Source organism: Saimiri boliviensis, chromosome 3 (assembly GCF_048565385.1).
Source record: "Saimiri boliviensis isolate mSaiBol1 chromosome 3, mSaiBol1.pri, whole genome shotgun sequence".
NCBI lineage: Eukaryota > Metazoa > Chordata > Mammalia > Primates > Cebidae > Saimiri > Saimiri boliviensis.
The window spans coordinates 116,238,430-116,257,106 of record NC_133451.1 but is presented as its reverse complement, the minus strand read 5'-3'; the positions used below and the strand labels follow the sequence as shown (position 1 = coordinate 116,257,106).

Genomic DNA, 18,677 nt, shown 5'->3' with positions numbered 1-18,677 from the left:
GCATCTTTTGTAATGTCATGCTTAATATTCGGAACAGCCTGTAATGTGCACAAAGAGCAAAAATGGCCCTCGGCCTGGAATCCTTCCCAGTTGTCTCCTTTTCTTCTTAGGTCACTCTCTTCTAACTCAGCTGTCCTTGGACACTAGCCTCCCATTAGGTTGTGTGTGGCAAAAGTCCTAACTGGTTGTGGAGAAGAAAGTCACTGTGTGGATAACAGAGAAGGTCCTGAAAATGCAGCTTCCTTGCTGGAAAATATGTTTCAGGCAGCACTGGCTGCAACTGGTGATTCTGTGGTGGATTTAATTCTATGATTGTAGTTTAGCAGTTTTAGTCATCTCTTACTGTAGAACTATTTTAGTTGTCACTTTATAGCAGCCAACTTTTTCTTGTTTCTTTTCCTCTATCTCTACCCTATTCCTTCTGTTACTATTTTAAAGATTTTCTTTTCCACAGGTATTAATGAATCCACCCCCCAGTTTCTTCCAAGCCTGTTGTGTTTAAATCTAGTTTCCTCTTTTACATTCTGTGTTTGGTGTGATGATGTGCACATCAAGCCCTGTGCATATACTCTCTGTGGTAGAGCTTCTAGTCCATTCTTCCACTTTTATTAAGATCTTTATCTTAGCTGGGGCAGTGCCATGCACCTGTAGTCACAGCTACATGGGAGGCTGAGGCAGGAGGATCCCTTGAGCCCCGGATGAGTCCAGCCTGCGTCTTAAAAGAATTGTTTTAAATGAAGATCTTTCTCATGTCTTTTCTCAGCTTACCTTCCTCTTCTCTCCTGATGAACTGTGAGGTTCTTAAGACCTTGCCTTTCTTCCCGCCCCCTTAGCACTGGACATGGGGCTTAGAAACTAATAGATGCTCATTAAATAAACCTTTTGAACAAATACTTAAAATTGTGAACAAAGTTCCTATTGCAATGAGGTTGATAATAAACACTAGGCTGTTTTAAAATCATGGCGAAATACACATAAAGTTAACATTGTCCCCATTTTTCAGTGTACAGTTCAGTGGCATTCTGGACATTCATGCTGCTGTGTGTCTTCAGCACCATCCAGCTGCAGAAGCTCTTCATCTTGCCAAACTGTAACCGTTAAATGACAACTTCCCATCCTCACCTCCCACTAAATTCCTGGCAGCCACCACTTACTTTGTTTCTATTAAATTGACTACTCTAGGTATCTCATATAACTGGAATCATACATGACATCATACTTTTGTGACTGGCTTATTTCACTCAGCATAATGTCCACAAGGCTCATCCATGTTGTAGCATGTCAGAATTTCCTTCCTTTGCAAGGCTGAATAATATTCCATTGTCTGTATAGGCCACGTTTTATTTATCCCCTCATCCATCGATAGACATTTGTTCTTACCCTCTGGCTGTTGTGAATAATGCTGCTGTGAACACTAATGTACAGTTCGGTTGGAGTCCCTGCTTTCAGTTCTTTTGTGCATATACCCTGAAATAGAATTGCTGCATCATATGGTAATTCTGTTTAATTTTTTTTTTTGAGAAAATGCCATATTGTTTTCCACACCAACTATATCATTTTACATTTCCACCAGGAAAGCGCGAGGGTTCCAGTTTCTCCACATCCTCACTAACACCTGTTTTCTGTTCTTTTCAGTAGTGGCCATCCTAATGAGTGTGCAGTGTTGTGTCATGATGGTTTGGATTTGCATTTCCCTGATGAGCAGTAATGTTGAGCATCTTTTCACATGCTTGATTAACATTGAGTCTATCTTCTTTGGGGAAATGTCTATTCAAATCTTCTGCCCATATTTAAAAACTGAGTTGCTGGGGGTTTTTATGTTATTGAGCTGTAGGAGTTCTGTATATATTCTAGATATTCATCCCTAAACACTATTTTTAATTCTTAATTTTCACTGCCCTGCTTGGGTTCAGTGCCTCCTCAGCAGCACTAGAGGTGTGATGGTGCTTCTTCCCAAAAATCAAAACCAATTCAAAAGCCCGGTGGTCTCTCTCCAGCCAGAGCAGAAAAGAAAAAATATGATTGATTCCAAGATGGTTGTTTGCCTGGCTGTGTGGCAGTCCTTTCTTCCATCCAGGCTCCTGGCATGCTAATACCACTTCTTTCCAGAACTTCTCTGAAAGCTGAAATCTCCAGTCGGGACTGAATCAGGAGGCCCAAGTGGGGAGGTGGGGGCCTGGCAAGAGCACCCCTGCTCTCCTCAGAGCTCACCAGGGACCCCTCCCACACCCCAGCTCTGCCATACTCTTATTTTTACATGTAAACTTGGAAAGCAATTTATTTTTAATCTGTTTGGCATGTGGTAGTTAAATATTTTTGTCCCACTCTCTATTTGTAGATTATTGGAATAATTAAAATGTGTTGCTGCATGCCAGGAATATTTTACATAGATTACCTATTTTATACTTAGAAACTTTGGAGCCAAATGCCACCATTATTCCAGTTTACAGACGACAAAATGGAAGCACACCAGTAATTTCTTCAGCGTCATGTCCCTAGACGGAATTAGAGCTAGCCATCTGCCTCCAGAGACTGAGCTCTAAACCTCATGCTGTGGATTGCTGTCCTTCTTGTCTATTTTTGGCACTGAACTTCCTGACAAGACCTGGACTGCTTGGTGCCAACAGTTCTGCCTCCAGGCTTCAGTACAAATGGTTTTGATTCCCATCTAATGGCTTTTCCTTGCCCCAGCAGAGGTTAATGCAACTTCCCAGAGTTTTATTCTGGTTTTATGACTTACCAAAAATGAAACCCCAAATCCATCAAGGAGGGAAAGCTTAATAGAGACACCACTCACGAGGTGCAGTGGCACATGCCTGTAATCCCAGCACTTTGGGAAGCTGAGGCAGGAGGACTACTTGCCCTCAGGAATTTGAGACCAGGCCGGGCAATACAACGAGACCTCATCTCTACAGAAAATAAAACAATTAGGCATGGTGGTGCTCACCTATAGTCCCAGCTACTTGGGAGGCTGAGGTGGGTGGAGCCCAGGTGGTCAAGGGTACAGTGAGCTGTGATCTGCCACTGCACTCTAGCCTGCGTGACAGTGCAATAACGTGTCTCAAAAAACATACTCTGTGTTAGGAAGAAAATATGCATGAGTCACAGATGTTTGGTAGGTTCATGTGATTCCCTAGAACTTCCAAGAATCACCAGCCTGTGGAGATAATAGCTACAGGTATTGTGGATTTGCTAACGGGCAGTGTGCTATGCTGTACTCCTTACTTAGGCTCTCATTTAAAACCCCTGTTAGGTGGGTGATCAGCCCATAATGATGTATTTACCGTCAGCTAAGTGCCAGGCACTACCGTATGCTGTGGAGGTGCAGCAGTGAGTACGGCAGACAAGATCCTTGCCCTTGGGAGGTTACTTCCTAATGGGGAGAGAGAGGCAATTGACAAGAAAACGAATAATGCAGATTGTGATGGATGCTTTGCAGAAAGCACTTGTATTGACAGTGCCCATTTTTATGTGTTGTCAGAAAAAGGTCTCTTTGAGGAAGTAACATTGGAGTGATCACCCAAAGAATGAACAGAAAGCCTTGCAAACCTCTGGGGGGGAAATTTTCCAACAAAAAAGTAGTGGGTGCAAAGGCTCTGGGGTGAGAAAAAGCTTGATCTATTCAGGGAACTGAAAGGAAGCCCATGTGTCTAAAGCATCATGAGCAACAGAGAAAGAAAGAATGATTTAGAAAAGAGCTAGCCTGAAAAGTGGGGAGGGTCAGAACTGAAGGTTAATGGTAAGATTGGCCATTACTCTTCCAGTACAACAGGAGAAGACTTGGCATTGTGGGTTAGATGTAGAGTAGACCCACGGTGATTGGGGTGGAAAGATTAGGGAACTGTCTGGATGCTTGTTTTTTTCTGTTAAGCATTACCTCCTTGTTATGGATGAGAAATGACTTGGAGGAATCAGCTATTTTGTCCAAGTGCAGATGTCTAGAAAGTGGAGCTAGAGTTTCTGACTCCAAGGCCTCTGAGCGCTTGAATCACCTTTTTGCCGTTCCTTCCCGTCTGAGGCAAAGCCCAATGCCTTGAGCTTCCTGAGCACCTAATTATTGTTGAGTAAGTTTTCCTGAGTTATCAATCCTCAGCTAAACTTTCCATGTAATTATATCTGTTTGTGGTTCCAGCTTAGTCATGCCATCAGGTAAAGAAAGATAAGTGCTAGGGACTCTGGAATTTCCTTTTTATGTCTTCATCTACATTTCTAGTTGCCATTCCTTTCAAGCAGCCTAGGCAGAAGAGAAGCCTGCCACTCTGTGCCCCATTGGTACACATCAGGTGGATGAAGAGCAGACGGCCCCAGCAGCCCCAGAACAGGCCAGGGCCATGGCTCAGTTACACTGGTCAGACTCACAGCATCCCTCCCCTTCCTCAGCCTCCAGCCCCCTCTTCTTTCATTATGGAAAATGATTGCAGCCCTGAGTCTAACTGGAGGGAACTCTCCTTAGGCTCTCAGGACAGAGACAATATTTCCAACTCTTGTCAGCAGAGCAATGTTGGTGCCCAGTGCTGAGAATCCTCTACTCCAGTTTATTCTGGAGCCTGCAGAAGGGATCCCCCAACCCAGTACCCTACCCTGGCTGACTCCACCACTGTACCCTGCAGTAGACACCTCGGGATGTGCTGGTTCAGATTAAACTCACTTCTTTACTCAGCAAGGGTAATTAGGGAAATTTTCCCATCTTATTCATATATTTGGCATAAACAGATCTAGAGTTTTCTTTTGGACTCAACTCCTTTGCATGGTTGACTTGCTCAAAAGGTAGTAGTCTTGCTAAAGGAATGTGTTTCTAAGCAGTGTTCTTCAGCTGCAGAGGGATTCTATTCTTGCCCTAAAACAGGATTTTTCATAAACATATTTTATATGGAAGTTCTTAGTCACTCTTCTCTATTGAGACTTTTATCAGGTAAAGGAAGTGGTTTTGACTGTCAAATTTCTCTGACCAAAATTGTCCTTGCTCAATACTAAAGCTGCAGGATTTCCCAAGAACTCCAGGCAGCCTTCCTGCTGTGCATGTGGCCTGTTCAAATTGGAGGGTGAGCAACAGAAGTACTGACTCCAGAGCCAAGCTGCAGGAACAGTGAAGCACCATGCACTGAATGGGAGACACACTGAGAATATGTGAAAACCGGTTTGCTCACATTCTGCACCAGGCGACGTGTGCAGACACAGAGGGACTCTGGTTTTGGAGGCTCTTGGGTTCCCACACCCACTGATACTGCTCTCCCCACCCTGCTGTGCTGCTGCCAGCGCCTGGGCCCCACCCGGGCCCAGCTGTCAGTGGGCCACACATTTGAGAGAAGTTCCAAGGCCACTCCAGGCAGCCTCAGCCACCAGTTCCTGCCACTGCTGTCTCATACTGGCCACCAAATATGGCCACCTCTCTCCATGCCCCATTCCCACTCCTTAGAGCAGAGGCCCCGTCTTGCCAGGATCATTGCACCAGCCTCTTAGTTGGCCCACATTGCTGCCTATATTGGTCCCTGCTACCTTACCCATTCTGCAGCAAGAAAGAGTTTTCTAAATGACAAGTCTTACCATGTGATTCTCCTGCTTCACTGTCCAGAGGCTTCCTATTGTTCTCTAGTCTGAACTGCTTAATGGAGTGAGGAGGGCTTCTCAAAACTGACTGTGCATCCCATCACCTGAGGGTTTTTCTGAGACAGAGTCTTGCTCTGTTGCCCAGGCTGGAGTATGTGGTACAATCACAGCTCACTGTAGCCTTGACATCCCAGGCTTAAGGATCCCCCTGCCTTAGCCTCCGAAGTAGCTGGGACCACACATACCCAGCTAATTTGTTGATTTTTTTGTAGAAACAAAGTCTCACCATATTGCCCAGGCTGATCTCAAACTCCTGAGCTCAAGTGATCCTCCTGCCTCAGCCTCCTAAAGTGCTGGGATTACAGGCACGAACCACCTCGTCCAGCCACCTGGGGATCTTAGCATGAAGATTCGGATTCAGTAAATCTGCAATTCTGCATTTCTAACAAGCTTCCCTAACACCAGTGCTGCCAGTCTTTGTGCTGCACTTCGAGGACTGAGGGACTGGAGGGCCGCTGCTTGCCTCCCTGGCCTCACTTCTTGCCACTTCCCCAACTCTTGTTCCAAAGCACATCCTGCTTTCGCTCACTGCAAAGCCTTTGCACAGACTGGCCTCCCTCCCCAGAGCACACTCTCACCCTGGCCTGGCTGCTCCCACGGGATTGGAGATGGCACCTCCCTTAGAAGCCTTCCCCGAGATTCTCTTAAGCCCAGGAAATAAAGAGCATGTCTGTGGCCTGGGTGATAATGATCTTTATGCTCAACGGCAAGGTTAAAGGGGTGAGAGAGCTGGGCTGTGAGGTGCAGGGCTGCAGCCAGAGGTTTTGTTCTAGAGCAGGTTCTAGAAGGATTCTGCGTCACCTGGGAAGCAGGTCTGCCAGCTACCATCTGCTGACTTCATTCTTGCCTGAGCGTAAGGGTTCCTGAGGTCAGGACGCTGGCTGAGCAAGGTCAGCCTCCCAGCTGTGTGTATTTTCAGGCCAACCAAAGTCCTGTCAGAGTGAGCAAGTTCACTCCAGAGATGAAAACTTGTTTCAGAAAGTTCTTTTCCAACCACAGCTTGAGGGAGAGTTATGCACCAACTCCACCGTAGACATTTTATTTCTGTTCTTGTTTTTCTTATTTCCTTAAAACACTTTTTCTCAGGTTATATACTCACTTGGTTTCTTTTACATCCGATTCAGTTATTAAATTATTTCTTATGCAGGTTGGAAGTCTGCCACTCCTTGGCTAAAGAAATCCTGAATTTTGCTACCATGCCCCTGCCAGGATCCCAGCACCAGACTCTCCTGGCCCTTAGGGGAGCTGAGAATGGAATCTGAAGCATGTGACATTGCATGGTCATGATACACTGGCTAGACCTATTTAGCCGTGTGAGCGCAGCTTGGGTGGGAGCAGTGCCAGTTAGGTCTGGAAAAAGTAAAACAACATTAGTTACAGAGCAAATAAGTTTAGCAGCAGGTAACAGCACCCAGGAAATGTTGAAAAGCATGTGACATAGGAAGGAATCCAATGTCATTGTGGTTTGCTACAAAAAATCTCTTTGCCCTCTTACTGTAAAAGGCTAGGAGTACTTCCTTTCCGGATTTTATTTCCTCTTTGACTTCTTTTCTTTTCTTTTTCTTTTTTCAGTTTTTTTTTTTTTTTTTTTGCCATGGAACCACGTATAGTCTGAACACATATTTCTTCTTTCTTAAAGGGAACATCCAAGAGTAAGTATCCTCTTCTGCTCCCCAACCCCTGCCCTCCTGGGACGTGTTAAGACCGTTTTGCAGTGTCATAGTTACAGAGGTTGAACAATGGGTCTGCTTAAAACAGATAACAGCTTCATTAAACTCCAAGTTGCACGAGATATTCCTCTGTACTCAATAATTAGAAAGTGCTGTAAGAAATTATCTAAGAAAGTGGGAAAATTTGAGACATCAGTTCTTTTCATCTCCAGCATGGAAAATCATACTCTGCCTTATGGGAAATTGACAGGAATGGACTGGATGAATTTTGGAAGAAAGGGGAGATGGGTTAAGCAAGGGCAGTTAAAATGTCTAGTCTTACTCATCTTCAACTTTGAAGCAGTATTTACATCTGAAAGTGAGGAGCTCTGTGCTCCAATGACATGGCCAAATCTCCAGGCCCTTTCTTCATCTGCCCCCTGGTGGACCCGGTGATGAACAGAAAATTCAGCAGAAAAGCTCCCTAGAGAAAAGCAGAGTCCAGTAAGAAATGAAAAAAAAAAAAAAAAAAAAAGAAATGACACCCCCTCTGTGTATCAAGGGGCGTCTATATTCTTCTCTTCATAATAATCCTGTAAGATAGAAAATAATATTCTCACTTAAAATCAAACTAATGAGGTCAGGCATGGTGGCCAGTGCCTGTCATCCTGGCACTTTGGGAGGCAGAGGTGGGCGGATCTCGAGCCCAGGAATTTGAGACCAGTCTGGGCAACATGGCAAAACCCTGTCTCTATGAAAAATACAAAAATTAGGCTGGATGCAGTGGCTCACGCCTGTAATCCCAGCACTTTGGGAGGCTGAGGCGGGTGGATCACCTGAGGTTGGGAGTTTGAGACCAGCCTGACCAACATGGAGAAACCCCGTCTCTACTAAAAATACAAAATTAGCAAAGCATGGTAGTGTATGCACTTGTAATCCCAGATACTTGGGAGGCTGAGGCAGGCGAATCACTTGAACCCAGGAGGCAGAGGTTGCAATGAGCTGAGATTGTGATGTTACACCCTAGCCTGGGCAACGAGTGAAACCTATCTTTAAAAAAAAAAAAAAAAAAAAAAAATTAGCAAGGTCTGGTGGGTGTGCCTGCAGCCCCAGCTACTTGGGAGGCTGAGGCAGGAGGATTGCTTAAGCCCAGGAAGTTGAGGCTATGAGGTCACCACCGCACTCCAGCCTGGACAACAAAGAGAGACCCTTGCCTCAACCAATCCAATAAATCAATCAAAATCAAACTAGCAATCTCAAAACATGGAACTGATATGTACATCAACCCCCACCAGAGGGAAGATGTGTTTCCACAGGGAAGCGTCCAGGCCCAAGCACTCAGTATATCCCAAGCCTCCCAAACGTTTTGTGGTTCTTTATTTTCTGTAGTTTGTATAATAAAAGCAATAACTTAAGGACCCGCCACACAGGTGTCCTCCAGCATCCTGAGCCTCTGGTCCTCTGGTGTCTCTGAAGTTCCTTGCAGGTGCTCGCATTGCTCCAGGTCACCTCTAGGACACTGACCACGCTCCCTCTGCTCCTGTGTTTTTAGCCCATCCCTCCCAACAAGCATGCTTCACCCCACCCCGACTATCTTAACAGCAGCGAATCCACACAGGTCTGCGGCAACCTCGGTTCTTGCTTCCTCAGAAGAATTTGACCAAGGGGCATAAGGCAGAGTGAGAGACAGAGCCAACTTTCAGAGCCCAGGTGAAAGTTTATTAAAAAGTTTTAGAGCACAAACAAAAGGAAGTAAAGTCACTTGGAAGAGGGCCAAGAGGGGACATAAGAGATTCAAGTGCGCTGTGAGACCTTTGGCTTGGGGTCTTGTATGTTGGCATCCTTTGGGCGGGGGGTGTTACCTCTCCCCCGATTGTTCCCATGGGGTGGGCTGTCCTGATGCGCTGTGGCCTGCCAGCACTTGGGAGGGGCCACAACGCAGTGTGTTTACTGAAGTTGTGCACGTGCTCACTTGAGGCGTTCCCCCATCTACTAATTAAACTCCATCATTCTGCCTTTTAGTGCATATGCTTGAGCTCACTCACCCAGATCCTGAGATCTTATCAGGAAGCTGCTAATCACCAGCTTCAGAGGTTTTCTATTGGGAAACTGAGTTTCCCTGGTACTGGCTGTGACCAATACTTTAGAGGAACAGTTTAACAACAGCCTGACCATCATCTGGTGGCTGCCTGACATTCCTGGGTGGAGAGGCCCTCTCCTGCCCTGCTCATGCCTGCCTACTGTAAGGGTCCTTCCTTCCTCATTGCCCCTTAGAAACACAAGGCTGTGGAGTTTAGCAAACTTTACTAACGGTTAACTGGTGGAAAGAGACCAGCACAACACAGGCACCATCTTCTAATGAAAAATATTGGCCATGGCTTCCCTAAAAGGTAACCCACCATTCTCCTTGCAGGGAGTTTCTTTACTGATTGGCTTGAATCTGCTGGGTACCTCCTCTCCCCTCTACAGATCCTTTTCCCCTATGGCCAGCCTCTAGCCCCACATTTTTATTGAGGTCTTATGATAAGCCTTTGTGTTCTCTTCCTGCCACCCCAAACCAGGCTCCCTACCTGGCTTTCCATATCCAGAAGCTCACAGAGATGCTGTGGTTTCCATCCTCAACGACACAAATCACTACAGAAAGTCTGGGATGGCTATTCTGGGTCAGAATCGCAGGTAGGCCTCTCACGCAACCTCTGCCCAGAGCACCCTGGGAGTCTCCTTCCTGTGATAGCATCCACTGGCTTTATCGGGTTACCCTGCCCCAGGCATCCTGGTCTCCCTCCTTCCCTCTGCCCACCTGCCGTCCCCCAAGCTGAGAATCCCTGCTCTAGGCTGACAGTCTAACTGGAGAAGCAGCATGGAACAAAGGCAGAAGTGTGCTGGAATTCCAGCTTCCTTACAAATAGCTCTACAACCCCAGGCAAGTTTCTGTCGTGGGTTTATCTGTCTTTGCAGCATCCACTTCCCCCCTTCCCAACTTACAGCCCCCTACCCGCCACTCCAGTTCCAGCGGGAATCCAGGAGGCCCCAGGAAGCTATTGAGTATATTCCATTTCCCTGGCCGCAGGGATTGGTTCAGGGACAGTGTGATGCTTAATGTTAGGTATCAACTTGGCTATGCTATGGTGCCCAATTGTTTGGTCAAACGCCAGTCTAGGTATTGCCATGAAGGCATTTTTTTAGTCGTGATTACTGTTTAAATCAGTAGGCTTTCACTGAAGCACATTCCCCTCCATAAAGTGGGTGGGACTCACACAATCTGTTGAAGGCCTTAAGACTGAGGTTTCCTGAAGAAGGAGTTCTCAGTCCTGCAACGCAGACACTTGAGTTTCCAGGCTTCTTGGCCTGCCTTGTGGATTTTGGACACATGAAGGCAACGTAACTCTTACCTGAATTTCCAGCCCGTGGGCCTGTTCCTAGAGATTTCAGACTCGCCGGCCTCCACATTCACATGAACCAGTTCTTAAAATCTCTCCCCACTGTCCCCATATGTACATCGGTTCTGCTTCTCTGGAGAACCCCAGTGCAGGTAGGTGTGGCAGCCCTTTTTCTGGGAAGGCTGGGAGATAGGAAGTCTCTTTCTCTGAATGGTAGAATTCAGACAGACTTGGAATGGCTGCTGGGTTTCAAGCTCTGGACCAGGCTCCCAGGCACTCAGCTCCCTGGGATCCTCTGCTGAGACGCGGGATTGCAGTGCCTTCTGCATAGGGTGATTGAGAGGATTACACGAATCAACAGATACTAACCGCTGAAGACAATGCCTGCATCAGAAGTGCTTGGTAAATCCGGAAGGAAGAGTGGGAAAAGAGAAGACCCAGCCCGAGGAAAAGTCGACGTACGAGGTGGGCAAGCAAAAGGACACAGAGCCCTGCTGGTTTCTCAAACCTTTCCATGCGACTCCGCTGGACACTCATTCTACCTCCGCACTTTTCAGTGACGCACGCTCCTGATTTTCTTTCACTATTGAAATGTATTCGGGTTGAGCTTTTGTTATTTCCACCCAGAGTGCTGAACCCCTTCTTGTTTTAACAACTGGGTAGTTTCTTTTTTCAGACCCGAAAGCACAAGAGGTTTGACCACATCCCCTTTCCTGGGAAAGGTAGCTTGTCACTCTCCTCAGGGCAACTACGTTTAGTGGCTCCAGGAACCTATTTCTACCCACCCACAAGGAACCACCCTCAGTACCTTACAGGTGATTCCCTTCTATGGCAGTTGCCCACATGATTTCCAGGTAAACAAGCATTTCACTGAGGAGGAAACAGGAACGACCTATAAACAATAAAAAGTTGATCAACTTATGAGAGATGCAAACCAAAACCCAACAGGATACCCAAATGGAAACCCATTTTAACTCACTAGATACATAAAAAATGTAAAAGTCTTTAAAATGTTGAGTATTGATAGTAATGTGGAGCCAGTGGGGGTGGGGGGTGTGAACTGTATCATCTACTACGTGTAAACACTGCATTATCACGGAAAGCTGAAAATGTCTATATCCTACGTAGCAGTAATATCTGTACTGAATCGATCCCTAAAGAAACTCTTGGGTCCTTTGCAAGCCTCCTGCAAGAATGTTCCGTGCTGCACCGTTGGTAACAGCAAAGTACTACAAACAACTGATTGTATCCACACACAAGACAACAGATAAAAAAATGAAATACGGCATATGTACTTATGCATCCCAAAGACTGAACATGAATGAACTGCAGCTACATGCGGATGTAGATACAACGTGGATACATTTAATAGTAATAGCTTTTATAATGACTCAAAGGCATAAAAATGATACAATGGACTTTGGGGTCTCAGCGGAAAGAGCGGAAGAGGGGTGCGGGATGAAAGACAACATATATACTACCACAATGTATTCTTCTCGGGTGATGGGTACACCAGGATCTCAAAAATCATCACTAAAGAACTTACTCATGAAGGCCGGGCGCGGTGGCTCACGCCTGTAATCCCAGCACTTTGGGAGGCCGAGGCGGGTGGATCACAAGGTCAAGAGATTGAGACCATCCTGGCCAACATAGTGAAACCCCGTCTCTACTAAAATACAAAAATCAGATGGGCCTGGTGGCGCACACCTGTAGTCCCAGCTACTCAGAAGGCTGAGGCAGGAGAATTGCTTGAACCTGGGAGCGGAGGTTGCAGTGAGCTGAGATTGCACCACTGCACTAGAGCCTGGCGCCTGGCGACAGAGCAAGACTCTGTCTCAAAACAAACAAACAAACAACAACAAAAAAAAACTTATTCATGTAACCAAATGCCACCTGCACCCTAATAACTTATGGAAAAATAAATTAATAGCTTTAGTAAGAAAAGGCACTTGAAGAATACCTACCAAATATAGAAAGTCTAGAAACATACAATAATCAATACATTATTTGGGGATATATCAAAGTAGAAAAGCATAAGAATGATACACATAAAATCAGAAGAGTGGTTATTCTTTGGAGGAGGAGGGTGCCATTCAGATGGGTACCGAAGAGTTACATATAATGATTCATATCCCCATCCAGTGCTGGTTACACGGATGTTTGTTTTTATCCTTACATTACACATATTATATTCTTTCATATACATGAAAGGTAATATTTTTATCGTCGTAAAATATTCATAACCAAATTTGGCATTTTAACCGTTTTTAAATTTACAGTTCCGTGGCATTAAGTACATTCACCTCGTGCATCCATCCACCACTATTTCCAGAACGTTTTCATCATCCCAAACTGCTTTTGGTATCATACCCAAGAAATGATGCCAAGTGCAATGTCATGAAGCTTTTGCCCTGTCTTCTTCTAAGAGTTTTACAATTGTAGCCTTTATATTTAGGTCTTTGATCCATTTTGCGTTAATTTTTATATGCGGTGTAAGGCAAGGATTCAATTTCATTCTTTGGCAGTATACATTTTTAAACAGAAACAAAAGAAGGGGAGACTATTAGCTCCAAGAGGAACGGGGACCATTGACAAATGAAGGGACTGGGATAGAAGTAAAGTAGATAAGCTCAGACAGCTGAGAAAAGCAGCAGGGGCTGGAAGCCAAATCCTGTCGGGCAGGACGGCTGCGGCCTCAGCAGCAGCAAAGACAGCTGCGCCCCCGGGGCTAGGCCCACCCACTTAACTGCCCGCGACCGCGGGGGCACTAGCTCCTCCTCTTTCCCCGCCCCGCAAGGGGCGGGCCCACGTGACTCCGAGGCTCTCGGGCGTTGAAAAACTGGCGGTGCGGGTGGGAGGGAAAGCCCGGAAAAACGTTGGTCACGGCGGACCGTAGGCAACCGATTGTGCGGCATGGACTCCAGCTCCGTTGCGCGGTTGTAACCACGCCCGGTTTTCCCTCACGTTCCAGGCCGGGGTGGAGCCCGGGGCCCCCGCTCAGAAAGTCCGGCGCATGCGCGCGTGCAAGGCTCGGATTGGCCGCTCGGAGCGTCGCGGGGCTTGGCGGGAGCTTTCAGTCTCGCGGGTGCTTCCAGTCAGTTGGGGGGACGCTTTCAGTCGGTTGGCAGGGCGCGTCCAGTCCGTTGCGAGGGCTTGGAGAGCGGCGCCATGGCTCCGCGGGGCCGGCGGCGGCGGCGGCGGCGGGCGCGGCCTCCCAATCCTGAAGGGTAAGTGTTGCCGACCTCCGTCGCGCGAGGCGGGAGACCAGCTTGAACTGCTTCCTCGCCTGTCGCGGTTTAGGCCCCGGCGCTGTTCGGGCTCCGCTCGGGAGCTCGACCGAGTGACCAGTCACCCGGGGCCCGGCTTCCTCGTCCGTCTAGTGGGGATAACAGTGATCCCACCCGCACGGGCCGGTCGGGGCGAGTAGGAGAGACGTTAGCCGGCGTCGGCTTTGCGGGGAGAGTACCGTCCAAAGGACTCGGGCTCCAGGTGCTGGCTCGAAAGCGAAATGTTGAGGAAATACCGCCTGCGATTTGCCAGGCGTTGTTGGTGACGTTGACTCTGGGAGTCCGTTTTCTTCTCTTGAAGACTCTGGTGTTTCCGTACTGCGAACCACAGAGCTGAGACTGGAGCGCGTCTCCGGCGCGGGGACCGGCCGCCCGCCCTGCTCCGGGGTGGGTCGAGCCGTTTTTAGTGACCAAAACCAGCGTGTGTTCGGTAGGCTGCAAAACCGCGCTCTGAAACGCTGGTGGCGGATGCGTTGGCGAGCGCCATCCCAGCTTGCTGCTGACGGTGCCCGAGACCACACCCCGAGGCGTTCTGCAGAGAACAGTTCCCGCGGGGCCGGGGAAGACTGCCTGGGGAAAGAGGTGCTGGTCGGTGCGGGGTTAGGGTGCAGAGCTGGAGCAGGACGCCGCAGGTGGGTGGGGAAACCGAGTCCTGACTCCTGTGGCCAGTGGAGAAGAATTGAAGACTCCGCCGGGGGAGAAGAGGATTGGGAAAGAATGTCAGCTGAAAAGGGTTCAAGGTTATCTGAAAGGGTAGTGGGTTTTGTTGTCTTTTTTTTTTTTTTTAAACATTTTTGGGTTTGAGACTCATGAAATTTGTTCATGCCTTCTCCGAAAACACACTATAACAGAGGTTTTATTCTTTTCTTTTCTTTTTTTTTTTTTTTTTTTTTTTTTGAGATGGAGTCTCGCTCGGTCGTCAAGCTGGAGTACAGTGACGCGATCTTGACTCACTGCAACCTCCGACTCCCTGGTTCAAGCGATTCTCTTGCCTCAGCCTCCCAAGTAGCTGGGATTACAGGCATGCGCACCACGTCCAGCTGATTTTTGTGTTTTTAGTAGGGACGGGGCTTCACCACGTTGGCCAGGATGGTTTCGCTCTGCTGACCTAGTGATCCGCCCACCTCGGCCTCCCGAAGTACTGGGATTACAGGTGTGAGCCACTGCGCCTGGCCCATAAATTTTACCTATGAGTTGTCACAGAGGTTTCTGTCTCTCGGAAGCCCTACCTTGACTCCAGCCTAAAGCAACGAGGAACTTTGAACCACCCCCTGCTCCCCTACCGCCATCCCCAGAAAGGACAAGACAACTCAAAGAGTTTAGGTTAAGAAGTTTATGTGGTCTGGTTTGTAATTGTGTTTCTGTTACCCGGATGTGTGACCCTTCATAAGTACTTTTCCGAACTCCAGAATCATCATGTATAAAATTGCTATAAAACGAATACTTTCTTCCTTAGGTTTCATGAATCAAATAAATCATTAACTTGTTAGAAATGCAGAATCTCAGGCCACACCCCAGAGGTACTGAATCAGACACCCCGGCGGTGTGCCAAACAACCTGTTTAACAAGCCCTTTCGAGGATTGCGATGCCACTCAAGTCTGGGAACCACCAGATCTAAACACTTTTCCAACTATTTTTTTTAAACTGATTCACAGTAATGTTTTACATCACACTTAGTACACGTGTGCACACATGGATACATAAAACAAAAGGCTTATGGACATAGTGTGTCCAGTGCAATGTTTCATTTTCTTCCCTGGCAGTCTTAAAGGACATTACAGGACAATTGATGTGATTTGAGTATGGACTGTAGATTAGATCATGGTGTCAGTGTTAAATTTCTTGATTTTAGAAATTTTACCATGAATATGTAGGATAATGCCCGCTTTCTTAGGAAAGACATAATTGTAGTACTTGGAGGTGCACAGTATTCTCAGTTACACAGCGCAAAAGAGATGAAATGTAAGCAGTGAGTGAACCTTGGTAAATGGCATACAGAAGGTCCTTGTACTTTGTCAGGCACGTTGGGAGCCCCATGTAAGGCTAAGTGCCCCACAGGGTCGTGGGGTGAGCCTTATGCTGTGCTGAGGTGCAGGATCCGAGAAATAAAGAGACAGGACACAGATGTACAAAGAAAACACAGCTGGGCTCGGGGGGCCACGCCATCTATAAGCGGAGTCAGGCGAGGCTGGCTGGCGAGGCAGCGAAGCCGCGAATGTCCAGAAGCGTGAGTATTTATTGTGTATAGGTTAGGGGGCAGGGCAGTGAGTGAAATCATCTTTAAGGATAGTGATAGGGTCGTGAGCAATAAAACATAGGGTCCACCCCCATTAGATCACCTGGGCCAGGAGATGGACAGCGTGCAGCAAGGGGCCCGTTCCCATGAAGGCAAGGGTGCGGTTCCCACGAAGGCAAGGGCCATGTGCAGTAAGGGGGTGCAGAGTTCGATACTTCTATCTATGGGAAACTACTTCTAAGAAGATTTATGGGAGGATGCTTAAATCACATAGCAGTGACAGAGCTGTCAAGGTTACTGCCACCTACTGGCAGCTTCCAATGGATTCTATAGGAAAATGCTTTTCAAGCAGCACAGTAGCAAGAGCTGATAAAGTTCACAGTCACCAAGGTGGATTGCCGGTCTGAGGGCAGCCTTCCACAAGAACTGGAGCAAGGTCCTACAACTCCTTTATCAGGAGGAGTGGCTCTCGCCCCAAGCCTGCCATACAGCGGGTATCTTTACGATACTGAACGCTGCCGCCTGGGCCATGGATTCTTTTCCTGGTATAACTGTCTTCCCTTAAACCATGCTCTGCTCTGTGTCTGCTCTAGGCATTCCTCCGATTATAAGCTGCTTATTCCTTAATTCATGCTCTGTACCGTGTCCACTCTAGGCATTCCTCCAATTATGAACTAGGATATAATTATGGGTATATATGTAGGGAAATATTCTTCAGGCACTCTTATTATCAATTATTATATGATTATATACAGAGGATTATATAAAGGGAGCCTACAAGCCCTATTTCTATAAGCTAATATATGATTATGTAAAGGATTATATAAAGGGAAATAGCTGAGTAGTAACACTATAAAGTGAGATATTCCTCAAACCCTAACTGTGCCAGGGCTCTGCTTAGCTCTCATTCCTCGGTGCCTATATGCGGGGTTACCCACGGTACTATGCTTACAACTTCTCTGCTTGTAATTATATCAAAAGGTTACTCAAACATTGGTTCAGACTCAGTAAGCCGACTTTGCTGTCTGCAAATGAGGAAAATAGGGCTGCAATCAGCATGGTATATTTTAAAGTCAGGATTTATGTACTGTATTATCCCATAGTGTCCCCTACCCTTGCACAATGCCTGGTCCATGGAGGATGCTCTGTACATACTCCTGGCAATATTATTAGTAATAATATTATATATTGTTCCCTGCCACTGTTATTTTCCTTTTTTATTCTAGTCACCATTGTTATATCTGTTTCCTTGAAGTTTGTTGAAGATATATATACAACTTTTATCATTTTAAGCTATGGCCCAACTGAGTATGAAGGGATGTCACGGGCGGGCCCTGGATTTGAACTGATGTAAATTTCAGTGTAGGCTTGTCTCCTTCCTTGCCTGGTGTTGCTGTGGGCAAGCATACATCTATAAAGGGATTGATTCACTTCTGCCTTATAGGACTGTTAGAATTCAATGAGAAAAGAATGTACAAGAGCCAGGCACAAGATGGAGCAGGTGTCAGAGTTTAGTGTTAGGCTACCACCCCTTTGTTCAGCTCTGCAGAGAAAGTCGATCACTGCTGATTGAGTAAGGCCTCAGGGGAAAAGGTAACAGCAGGATTGCAACTTTCCATGTCCCTGAGGGGGAGAATTGTGTTATTTTATAAATTGGTGATATGATTTGACCTACAAAAATGATGGAATATGGGTTCTGGTTTTTTGTTTTTGTTCTTTTTTCTTTTGGTAAAAATGCGTGGAAAGGGTTATAACTATGCTGTTTCCTCGGTTATTTTAACTATTTCCTAACTCTTGTGGTTTTTTTTTTTTCTGCTGTTTAATAGTGCAAGACAGTCAAAGAACACATTAGAAAGAACACATTCCATGAAAGATGTGAGTTATCTTTTTGTGTTGATTTCCTCAAAATTGACAGTACAAAATAACATTTTGTGGGTACCTCAGAGTTTTGTAGACCTCAGTTGGTTAAGTTCAATGTTTATTGTAGTGAAAAAGTGTTCATTTTCCTCACACTTTTTCCAGTATAGCCAAGAAAATGACTTTCATTAATGTTTTAGAATTTCCTTTTTTTCCTGAGCCTAGGTTGGTTTTATTTTCGTTTAGATAATTAACTTCATATAAAAATTGTATAATGCTCTATATTTTGCTTTTTTCACTTAAAGTCATTTCTCATTGTGGTTTTAAAAGACTTGTTTATGATTTTGTAGTACTTAGTTCACATTACAGGTTTACTTTTCTTTCTAATAGAGTCTTAGAACGTATGTTAAAGGTGTGTACGTTTCTGTAACGCTTGTTATAGCTAATTCCAAATTCTTTTCCAGTGGCTTGTGTGGTTGGCATTGTAATCTCACATTAACAGTGTGTGACAGTGCCAGGCACCCTGGAAGGAGTTCCTTCTGCTTATTCTGCCCTGGACTTTCTCTGTCCTGCATGAGGATAGAGAAAGCCCTTCCTGCAGAGGATATCTTAAGCCCTTCCTGCAGAGGATAGCTCTTTTCCCCTCTGGGAAACCCTGGC

The 18,677-nt window shown here is 46.3% G+C and overlaps 1 protein-coding gene across 2 annotated transcripts in view; it reads left to right on the top strand.

Annotated features, from left to right (window-relative positions):
* The first annotated feature begins 13,637 nt into the window (after positions 1–13,637).
* The window catches only part of CENPU (centromere protein U), a 39,465-nt gene continuing 34,425 nt past the window's right edge, over positions 13,638–18,677 (top strand). The window contains exons 1-2 of one of the 2 annotated variants that reach the window (XM_039468313.2): positions 13,638–13,863; positions 17,987–18,035. In XM_039468313.2, coding sequence (XP_039324247.2) covers positions 13,805–13,863; positions 17,987–18,035 — 108 coding nt within the window. In that variant the 5' untranslated portion in view covers positions 13,638–13,804. The remainder of the gene's footprint in view (positions 13,864–17,986; positions 18,036–18,677) is intronic. The other variant, XM_074396701.1, reaches the window with a different exon arrangement.